The sequence below is a fragment of the Osmerus eperlanus genome, chromosome 21, assembly GCF_963692335.1.
Source record: "Osmerus eperlanus chromosome 21, fOsmEpe2.1, whole genome shotgun sequence".
NCBI classification, from domain to species: Eukaryota; Metazoa; Chordata; class Actinopteri; order Osmeriformes; family Osmeridae; genus Osmerus; species Osmerus eperlanus.
In genome coordinates this window covers 12,469,273-12,481,241 of record NC_085038.1, presented here as the reverse complement: position 1 = coordinate 12,481,241, position 11,969 = coordinate 12,469,273, and the positions used below count along the sequence as shown (strand labels likewise).

The window sequence follows — 11,969 nt, the reverse complement described above, 5'->3', positions numbered from 1 at the left end:
TCAGCAGGGTGAAGAGCAGGGGTCTGAGCACACATCCTTGGTAGACCCCTGTGGTCAGCATGATGGTGCTGGATGTGTTGGTGCTGACCCGTACCGCTTGTGGTCTCCCAGTGAAGAAGTCCAGCAGCCAAATGCAGACAAATGTGCACTCCAAGCCGGTCCAGTTTCCAGATAAGCTGCTGAGGGATGATGGTGTTGAATGCTGAACGAAAATCTATGAACAGCATTCTCACATACGACCCCTTAAGGTCCAGGTGTGTGGGGCTGGGTGGAGGGCAGATGATGTTGCATCATCAGTAGAGCAGTTTGTCCCATATGCAAATTGAAGAGGGTCCAGGCAGGGTGGGAGGATGGATTTGATGTGCTGCATGACTAGCCGCTCAAAGCATTTCATGATAATGGAGGTCAGTGCAACCACCATTGCACTGACCTCCTGGTCATTGAAGCATGATGGAGGTGACTTCTTTGGCACAGGAATAATGGTGGTGGCTTTGAAGCATGTGGGAACAACAGCCTGACTCAGAGAGGTGTTGAAGATGTCTGTGAGGACATCTTTGAGCTCCTCTGCACAGTCCTTCAGTACACAACCAGGTATGTTGTCTGGACCAGCTGACTTGTGGGCATCGATCGTGGAGAGAGATCTTTTCACGCTGGCCGTATACAGACAAACAATCTGGTGTGTTGTTTTGTGCTTCAAAGCGACCAAATAAGTTATTGAGGTTGTTTAGTGATGTTACTGGGCCTGTGGTGGAGATTTGTAGTCTATGATGGCCTGGATACCCTGCAACAGACTCTGTGTATCTCTGCTGTCTCAGAAATGTCAGGTAATCATTTTAGCGTATTGCTGTTTGGTCTTCCTGATGCCACGGGACAAGTTTCCTGTCAGTCATGGCTTCGGGTTAGCACGGGTGGTGATGGTTTTGTCGTATGTGACATCATCAGTGTACTTGGTGATGTAATGGTACAAATTCAAGTGGCACTGTGTAGATCTGAGTAGTCAAGAGATGTGGGTTTAATACAATTTATTTAGATTATACACTTACGTAATATTAAACAAAGCTTTGCTGATCAGTCATAACGAAGGACGTGCTAACCACAGTTCGTTCGCCAGAGTGATCAAGAACAATCATAAAGCTTGTGCTTTTATACACTTAAAACAGATCCCCTAATAAATGTTCAATTCATCAATGTAGTGGTCTCTGTGATTGGTTAACACTGGTCAGTGACAGTTAAGACAATATAACCCCCCAGGTCAAGTGACCAAAGTCTTTTGATGTCACGGCTCTTTCTCTAAATGAGGACAGTAAAGATACCCTTAATGAAACACAAACAGGACACAGGACACAATCTCCTTGGCCAAAAGGTCAGGGCTGCTAGATCAACTGAATCCATCTATCCATCTCCCTTTAGGCCACAGAACTCAAACATCCCCCAACCTCTGTGCCCCTAGCTCCTCAATCAGGCATCATAAACCAATACCATAAATACCTTAAGACCAACTGCAACATCCATTTGTTTAAACACAACCTCAGTCTATTAAAAATGCATTCTTAGTAACTATATCAAAAAATGCCATTACAGGTGATGAATGCAGTGACGGTCTCTGTGTACTCCTGGATGTCTGTGTGTTCATTGTAAGTGGCTACCTGCTTGAACATATTCCAGTCTGTGGTGTCAAAACACACACGTACCTGCTTCTGAACCAGTTTGATGACTTTCACCTGTAGTCTGAGAGCCGGTTTCAGCATGACGGTGCCTATGCAAAGTGTCCTCTCTGTAGTTCAACAGACTGGCTCATTACTACACTCATTATATCACAAACGCAAACACTCATTATGCCACATTCCACAAATGAATGCAGAACAAGTATAAGTGCTTTTCAGGTTCCACTATGGACAGTGACAAGGGCAAAGCTTCCTGTTTACATTTACATTTACACATTTACATTTATTCATTTAGCAGACGCTTTTATCCAAAGCGACTTCCAAGAGAGAGCTTTACAAAGTGCATAGGTCACTGATCATAACAACGAGATAGCCACAAAAACATTGCGAGTAGCCAAAACATGAAGCACACATTGTGAACAACCAAAATAAGTGCCAAAGGGAAGAACCATAAGAGCATGTAGTTAAACAAGTTACAATTAAACAAAATGAACTGCTATAAGTGCAAGTGTACCTGTGGAAAAAGCAAGCAACAATAATAAAAACAATATATCACAGCGAGTACAAAAATTTAAGTCAGTTACCACTAACCACAAGAGCAACAAGTCTCTAAGCAAGAGTCATTGTGATCCTTGAGGAAACTAACATCGGGTCAAGCGAACCATTCCTAAGTACCGTTGTACTCCCGGAACAAGTGCGTCTTGAGCCTTTTCTTGAAGGTGGAGAGACAGTCAGTGTCTCTGATGGGGGTGGGGAGTTGATTCCACCACTGGGGGGCCAGACAGGAGAAGAGCTTGTGTTGGGACCGGGCGGCCTTGAGCGGTGGGACCACCAGGCGGTTGTCTGAAGAAGACCGTAGGTGACGGGTGGGGGTGTAAGGCTGCAGGAGAGACTTGATGTAGACGGGTGCAGTCCCGTTCACTGCTCGGAAGGTCAATACCAGGGTCTTGAATCTGATACGGGCCATGATAGGTAGCCAGTGGAGAGAGATGAGGAGCGGGGTAACATGGGAGCGTCTGGGTAGATTGTAGACCAGGCGGGCCGCTGCGTTCTGAATCCTCTGAAGAAGGCGGGTTGCACATGCTGGGAGACCAGCGAGCAGCGAGTTGCAATAGTCCAACTTGGAGAGGACAAGTGCTTGGACTAGCAGCTGGGTGGAGTGCTCAGACAGGTATCTCCTGATCTTCCGGATGTTGTAGAGGGTGAATCTACCCGACCGGGAGACCGCAGCAATGTGGGCCGTGAGGGAGAGCTCGTCGTCCATGGTAACCCCAAGGTTCCTGGCAGAGGATGAAGGGGTCACCGTCGCAGATCCCAGGGTGATTGAGAGATCGTGGGAGATGGAGGGTTTAGCCGGGATGATGAGAAGTTCTGTTTTGGCGAGGTTCAGCTGGAGGTGGTGCTCGGTCATCCAGGCGGAGATGTCTGTGAGGCAGGCCTCAATCCTAGCTGAGATCCCCGGATCGGTCGGGGGGAACGACAGGTACAGCTGCGTGTCGTCAGCGTAGCAGTGGTAGGAGAAGCCATGGGAGGTGATGATTGGTCCAAGTGAGGTGGTGTACAGAGAGAAGAGGAGGGGTCCAAGGACGGAGCTGTTAGTCCTGTTAGTCTACATGTTATAAATGAGCAGGATAGAGAGCAGCTGAGCACAGAACAATTCCTGTAAGTAAAGAGGCTTTAAAGAAAACTTGAAAACTGGCAGAATTAACAAATCATATACTGTACAAAGTAAATTACAAAATCTGTGTCAGTACTCCTTAAGAACTTCAAGTAAGTCATTTTGAAAAGAGTATCCTGAAGCTTGTTAATCATATTGATACAATGATAGTAAGATGTTTTGGTTAGGCTTCTTTCCTGTATCAACAAGGTCATAGATAATGTGTGAGCATTTGTATGGTAATAGTTTTCATCCCACTATATTACGGCACAACAGTGACGGCATATTAATAAAGGAAACCAGAGGCAAGAAGGCAAGAAAAAACGATATTGTGGTGCTCCTTGTATTCTTCATTCAAAACACACATCAATTCCTGGGGATACATATCTCCGTTCTTCTCTTCCTCCTTTTGTAGCCTCAATCCGGACCTTCAGGGTACAAAAACAGTGATTAGTGCAATCCTTTTCAGCTGGTCACCCTGGCCTTTACTCTGCCTTGCCCCCCAGTAGAGGGCTCAGTAGGCCTGTATAAGTCCTCTGCCCTCTTACATAACCCCCCCACACCTAAAGGGTCTAGCGCCAGCCCCTAACGGTCACAGCGAGACAGCGCGTCCGCATTCCCATGCAACTTCCCTGGTTTACAGTACCAGTCAAAAGTTTGGACACATTTGACTGGTACTGTATGCACAACGTCAAACTTGTCAAAAGGCCTGTAACGCCAGAAACCACCTTGTAACCCTACTGTTGGAGTCCGTCTGTCCCGCCACCCACTTTAGGGGGGCGTGGTCCGTGACTAGGCGGAAACTTCTTCCTAAAAGGTAGTACCTCAAGTATTCCAGTGCCCATTTAATATCTTAAAGGCTTCCCTTTCCACGGCGGCATACTTCCGTTCTCTGTTGGAAAGCATGCGACTGATATACACGACGGGATGCGCCTCCTCTCCCTCGCCCTGCGACAGCACCGCCCCTATCCCAGTGTCTGAGGCATCTGGAAACACGGAAAAAGGCTGTTAAAGTCAGGCATTCTCAACACAGGGTTTGTACACAACAAGGATTTCAGGCTAGTAAAAGCCCATTCCGTAGCGTCCGTCCATACCGCCCATACTGGCTTATAGTCCTTGGTCAGGTCTGTTAGTGGGGTTGCTATGGTAGCATAATTAGGGATGAAGCGCCTGTAATACCCTGTCAGTCCTAGGAAGGCGCGCACTGCCTTCTTTGTGGTTGGTCTCGGCCACTGTCTCACCGCCTCCGTCTTTGCCTTCTGTGGCTGGCTGTCCTCTCGCTGGCCTCTCTCGCCTCCCAGCATTCACCAAAGCTTCGGTGGCACCACATGCGTCAATAGCCTTTACAAGGTTGTCCATGCACTGTGGGTCACTCTGGCTCACCGTTCTGAGCAAACTCGTTGGTAGCTTCCTCAAACACTTGTCGATTGCAATAGTCTCGAACACTTTGGCTACTGATTGGGCCAACCCCAACCAGCCTTTAACTAGCTGTGCCAACTGGAAGAGTTGCCCTCGCCGGAGACTCACCCTCTGTATAGGTTCACCCGTGGAATATTTGTGCTGTTCCCGGGGTGTTAGGTGATACCGGGCTAAGATCTCAGTTTTCAGGCGGTGGTAGCCCACCTCAGCGTCCTCACTTCAATCATAATATGCAGCCTGTGCTGGTCCTGTTAGTAAAGGCGCAATCAGCCCTACCCATTCATCACCTGGCCATCCCTCTCTTCTAGCTGTCCTCTTGAACGCTGTGAGGTATGCTTCGATGTCATCCTCACTGGACAGTCTGGGGATGAGGGTGTTCACCCTTGGGGGGGCCCTCCGCGGTTCTGGCCTTTCTCTAGCCATATCATGTTGGATTGTCTCTAATAACAGCGTCTGTTTGGCCGCACACGCCGCCAGCTGGGCCAGGATTGCCTCGCTCATGTTGGTCGGTCTTTCTTCGACCTTATCCGGGGGAACTTGGTTAAAGGCTCAAGACGCACTTGTTCCGGGAGTACAACGGTACTTAGGAATGGTTTGCTGGACCCCATGTTAGTTTCCTCAAGGATCACAATGACTCTTGCTTAGAGCCTTGCTGCTCTTGTTGGTTAGTGGTAACTGATTTAAATTGTTGAAATATGTTTTACTGTTGCTTGCTTTTCTACAGGTACACTTGCACTTATAGCGATTCATGTTGTTTAATTGTAACTTGTTTAACTACATGCTCTTGTGGTTCTTCCCTTTGGCACTTATTTTGGTTGTTCACAATATGTGCTTCATGTTTTGGCTACCCGCAATGTTTTTTTGGGGCTATCTTGTTGTTATCAGTGACCTATGCACTTTGTAAAGCTCTCTCTTGGAAGTCGCATTGGATAAAAGCGTCTGCTAAATGAATAAATGTAAATGTAATGTAAATGTAAACACTCGCATTCTCCACCAATGTGAGCGTTTGTATGGTAATAGTTTACATCCCACTATATTACGGCACAACAGTGACGGCATATTAATAAAGAAAACCAGAGACACGGCAAAAACGATGTTGTGGTGCTAGGGAGTCAGGTGGCTGAGCGGTGAGGGAATCGGGCTAGTAATCCGAAGGTTGCCAGTTCGATTCCCGGTCATGCCAACTGACGTTGTGTCCTTGGGCAAGGCACTTCACCCTACTTGCCTCGGGGGAATGTCCCTGTACTTACTGTAAGTCGCTCTGGATAAGAGCGTCTGCTAAATGACTAAATGTAAATGTAAATGCTCCTTGTATTCTTCATTCAATACACACATCAATTCCTGGGGATACATATATTAACAGTTCCATCCCCTCGCCCCCTTCTACGTTCTTCTCTTCCTCCTTTTGTAGCCTCAATCCGCACCTTCAGGGTACAAACACAGTGATTAGATAAATTATTTTCAGCTAGTCACCCTGGCGATGCCTTTACTCCGCAGAGTACACTGACAAGAACAGGTCAGTTCGGGGTCTTCGTTCCTTGGTGCCCAATCCACCTGTCACCTGTCTTTCCTCTCTCAGGTAGTGCTTTCTCCCTCTGTCTTGCTGTGTATCTGCTTTTGTAGGCAGAGAGGCTGTTAAGGGAATGAGGTGCAGCGTTGCTGTTCCTCAATGAGCTGAGGAGAGGGAAACTTAGTGGTGGAGGTGGTGTGTCTGGTGCTGAACATGGAGAGCTTGGGTGCTGGGTGGAGGTGGTGTGTCTGGTGCTGAAGGCACCAAGGGAGCTCAGTCTCAGTGAGGTTGCCGCACATATCAACATCTTAACTCATCATGTACTGTCAGTCTCTACTGTCTCCTCACTGTATCAAGCTGGAAGCCTTGTGTCATTTAAATAGAACTAAGTCAAATCTGAAACATGTGTAAGAGGGCAGAGGACTTACACAGGCCTACTACGCCCTCTACTGGGGGATACACTGCAGAGAGACTGTCTGTCCTGGGAGAACAACTGTCACTGCAGGAGTCTGAGTCACAGTGATCTGTCCTCTGGACTCAACAAAAGAGACAACGTAGAGCTTGTTAAACACAATGTTGAACATGACAACATTTGAAATGTTTTGACTTTGAAAAGACATGCATCTGTACAGTATACTTAAACACCTTTTTTAGGAATGTCATTGACTTCTTACCCTGAATGAAAAGAGTTAGGATCCACACAACGCTGATAATCAAAGTCATGATTGTTGTGGGTTCTGATGATATGAAGAACAGCTCTCAGTCATGAAGTGTTGTACTCACATATAAACACTCCCAGACTACTGAAGCTCATACATTCAGTATGCAAATAAGTCCTGTATCTATTTCAGTTACTGGGGATGTTCCCTGGAGATCTGAACATGATTATGTCCTTCTCCTCAATAGTGTTAAGTATGTCTATACGGATATTAAATGTAACCATGAAAACATTTGTACAAATTAATATCTTTGAATAAGAATACAAAGAGTGCTTTGTAATTCATGTCTAATGTATTATAAGTGGATCATTCCTAAATGTGTTGAGAAGTTGAAAGACAGTCAGACATTCAAGTTCAAGTCTTTTATTGTCAGATGCACAGAACAACACAAGGTCAGACTGGGAACTGAAATTATTAGGACAAGACAACGAAAAGCAACCTGGCATAACATAACATATACCGTATTTTCCGGATTATAAATCGCACTTTTTTTTCATAATTTGGCTGGTCCTGCGATTTATAGTCAGGTGCGACTTACATATAAAAATATATATAATTTAACATGTTTTAAAATGTTAATTCATACTGACTGACATGAACCAACGGATAAACATTACCGTCTACAGCCGCATTCAATGGATTCAGTGATGTGGAATGAGATCGGGAGCTTGGTGAACTAGCTTACCGGTACCTTGTTGGACTCGCTGGCTGTAGCTGAACAACTGTTAATGTGTTACGTTAACATACCGGACACCTATTCATCCTGTTGTTCTGTGTGCTATTGTGTAGTTGAATAACTTGCCTTTCCAGATTAAATGTCTGTTCTTGGTCTGTTCTGGTTCATCATCGGCTTCCCGATGATGAACTCAGCAGACCGGGCCACACTACGTAGGGCCTTGCGGCCCCTGTCTGTGCAGCTCCCATACCACACTGTGATGCAACCAGTCAGTATGCTCTCTATAGTGCATCTGTAAAAGTTAGTGAGGATGACTGAGTCCATGCCAAACTTCTTCAGTCTCCTCAAGAAGAAGAGGCGTTTCCGAGCTGCTTTGACCACCTTGTCCGTGTGAGCAGACCAGGTGAGATCATTGCTGATGTTCACCCCGAGGAACCTGAAGCAGCTGACCTTTTCCACTTCGGATCCATTGATGTGAAGGGGTGCGTGCTCCTCCTCCTGCCGCCTCCTATATTCCACATTTACATTTAGTCATTTAGCAGACACTCTTATCCAAAGCGACTTAAGGCCGATTTATACTACTCCGTTTTCACGGAGACGGACACAGGGAACGCCCTCTCCGATGTGTAACGCCCTCGGAGAGCCCCTCGGAGAGCCCCTCGGAGAGCTCTACGTTGTGGAAGAAATTGCGATTTCCGGTGTGCTTACATTATTCACTAATCAATATAACTAGTCATTGGATACTAGTTAGTATGTTCTCATGTAAGCTTGCTATTAATAAGAGTAGATTGTGTCTATGTGTCAGGGTTAATAGATGTTTGTGATCAGGAGAAAGTACTGGGTAAACGTCCTTTGTCATGACTACAAGGAGAGCGCCAACTATGATCTCTCTAGTCTGAGTGGTCATGTGTTGGGAGCTGTGAATCTCTTCCTCTGAGACTGTTGTAACGTCATTACTGCCTGACTGTCACTATCTATGTTTACATTCCTGTGCCCTATAAAAGATGGTCCTCCGGCTTTCAGAGCTGAGAGAGACATGATTGAGACCTAAGCCTGGTGTTGTGTTGTCATTTATTGTCAGAGGTCTGGTTTTCTCTCCCAATCTGCAGATTGATAATACTTCTTAAAATCCAGAACTCAACTGAACTTAGTCACTCCGTTTATGAAGAGACGGAAAAAACACTTTTTTCATCAACGTGCACCTCCTGATTTTCCCGACTATCCGTCCGTCCGTCATTTTACGGATACCCCTTGGCTGTGATTGGTCCGTATTAAGAACCGCTTGCGTCAGGGGCGGGGGCGGGGTTGCCGTGACCAACAAGACAAACAGAATCCTTTGACCGCCATTGCAAGTTTTTACAATTCATATTTCAGCTAAACAGTACATGTAAATCAGCATCTGAATTAAAATGTGACGAGAAATGGGCAGTGTAGTTGCTGAAAATGTGCTTATTTATTGATGAAACGGCTCATTTGTAAATTTGCTCCGACTTTTCCATAACCTAGCTAGCATCGCAGTGCAGCGCCACCTACTCTTCTGGCGGTGAATTGTTTTCAGCACCCATAGCCTTCGGAGTACTAATAGTCGATGAACAGCATCCTCACATTCAGGATGTCAATAACCTTCTGCCTAAAATATTGTTGACATTTCTGTCATTCTGACAAGACTATAAGCAGAGTTCATCTTCTTCATGTGGTGATGTATGCTATCAGCAGCCTGTTCACTCATGCTTGGACTAAGTTCCTCAAATCAGTCAGTGAACACTTGTGTCAAATACAGCTGCTGGGATTCTCTGCTAGTGGAGTCTGTCCTCTGTGACTTCACCCCCACTGTTAAGTCTGGGATCAGCATGTAGAATAAAGGAATATACAACATGGATCACTGTCCCAGCTGCTCTCTAGCCTGTGGACAATATGGAGGAATACTAACAGAGGATCTAAGGCTGGAGACTGGCTCTTCTGTTGTCATGGACTCTGATGAGGACGACACATGAGAGGTTCACCAGAGTAGGTCCTGAAACATGGAATAGGAATACAAGAAGGACACAACTCACATGATATTGCAGACAGAACCTCAGCTGCTGTTGAAGAGAGTGTAGTGCAGGATTGTGTAGTATGCTGTACTACAGTGCAGTGTTTTGTGAGTCCAGCTTGTAGCAGACAGCAACTGTGTGCTCTGGTAGAGCTGCAGCATCACAACACACAGAGGTTTTTGTACGGCGACTTAACCAGAGTCAATCACTGTGGTGGACTTTTGGTGGAGGCACCAGACTGGATGTTGGAAGTAAGTATCTGAAAAAGATTGAATATTCTCTTTGTTTGTGTTAATAGATCTTTACATCAACTGGCACTTCTCCGAAAAAAATTTTTTTCAACAATTATGAAAATTCTGAATCATTGCGTTTCAGAATTTTTGATTGAAAATAAATGTGAAACTTAAAGGTTTTTTCATTATTCACTAAAGTAGCTATTAAAAGGGATCACTCAGGAAGTATTCTTGCTTTTTAAACAACTTAACTAAAGTCTAAAGAAGCCGTGAATTAAGCAGCAATAGGAGGGAGGTTTTTGTACGGGCAGTGATAGGGATTGTATCACTGTGGTACACATTTGGTGGCGGTACCAGACTGGATGTTGGAAGTAAGTGAAAAACTTGACTTAAATGGATGTAACTTTTTGAGTGTCTGCTTTTTTATAGAAATGTCGAGATTTTTTTTTCTTTCAGTGTTCACTTCTATTTAGTATTTAATTTTATTGAAACCAGTATGGTTAGACCCTTCCAACCTTAGAGATCATACTTTTTTTTTTTCTTCATTGATCTACTTTCTATTGAATCCTTTAAAACAGCTTGATCACAAAGTTTCTTGTGTTCTTGCTTTATGTTAAAGTCATTTGTTCATGGGTGGATTTTCTCATCATTTAACACGATTTGACATGTGGTTTTTGGTTATGTAAGCCCTTTCATTTTGATATCTATACTTATGTTAATATCTATTTTGTCAATTCATGAAATACACTGTAGATTTAGACATTTTGCCAGGCTCAATTTATTACATCCTATACCTGAAATGACATTGTCATTTCCTGAAAGAACACCTTCATTTGATTCCTTATATATCAATATACTAACTCATGTTCATGTATTAAATTGCATTACTCGGTTTGATGACACTATGAAAACTTATTGATGTTTTCAAACTGATCCTAAGATTCGAGTCGTTGGTTGAAATAGCAGAAGTCCATCTCTGCCATCAAAGACAATCTCTTAAACTGCTGTGTAGTTGTGGAATCTGACGTATTGTGTTTGTCTCCAGGCAACCGTGCCCCCACCCTGACGGTGCTGCCCCCCTCCAGTGAGGAACTGTCCAGTAAGAGTACGGCCACGCTGATGTGTCTGGCCAACAAGGGCTTCCCCTCAGACTGGACACTCAGCTGGCAGGTGGACGGGAGCAGCAAGAAGGGCCAGGAGGCCAGCAGGGGGCTCCTGGAGAAGGACGGCCAGTACAGCTGGAGCAGCACCCTGACTCTCACTGCCCAGGAGTGGGCCAAGGTGCTGGAGGTGACCTGTGAGGCCCACCAGAGCTCCCAGCCTACGGTCACTCACACCCTGAAGAGAGAGCAGTGTTCTGAGTAGCCCCAGGCTCACACAGCCCTGTGGAGAGGGGCTGCTTCCTCTGCTGGGACTCTGTTCTGTGCTCAGCCATTCTCTGTCCTCCTGATGGCTCACATGCAGACTAACAGGGAGCTTTGTTAGAGTCCACGTGTCGCTGCTGTTTGTAGACTGAGGTGTTATCAGTGCTAAAGTTGACGTGTTCTGCTTTTGGTCACTATTCACTCTGTTAGTTGGCTTTGCTTTGATGCTGGAATGTTGTTATTTTATTGGACAATAAAGATTTCTTGTTGAACTTGAAACTGCGGAATTTTGACTTTATTCATACGAATATTGATTGCAGTAATCCAAAAATAGGATTGTACATTGAAAATATCTCATTACAACACACTATTGTTGTCAGATAATGAAAGTAATAAAAAAGAATGATAGATTATCATTAACTGAATGTAGATATATCCATCCAATATATTGTCACTTATTTTTACCTGTCATCATGACAAAACATATAGCTTTACAGGAGAGCTTACATTTTACCACCATGATAACATGAGATTGTGGTGTTCACACACTATGGACAGACTCAACCAAATCTGATTCAGTCTGAATAACGTTTGATTTAATTTTTTAAAGACATTAATTAATTCTGCTGTGATACAAAGGGTCCGTAATCTGTAGGACCCTTATAATCTTATAATTAAGTGATAATCTTTCTTA

At 44.8% G+C, this 11,969-nt stretch overlaps 1 gene segment (V, D, J or C); it reads left to right on the top strand.

Moving 5' to 3' along the window:
• Positions 1–9,815: 9,815 nt before the first annotated feature.
• LOC134007499 (Ig kappa-b4 chain C region-like) lies at positions 9,816–11,548 on the top strand. The segment is given in 2 exon segments: positions 9,816–9,929; positions 10,957–11,548. A coding segment is annotated over 1 exon segment (246 nt).
• The last annotated feature ends 421 nt before the right edge of the window (positions 11,549–11,969 follow it).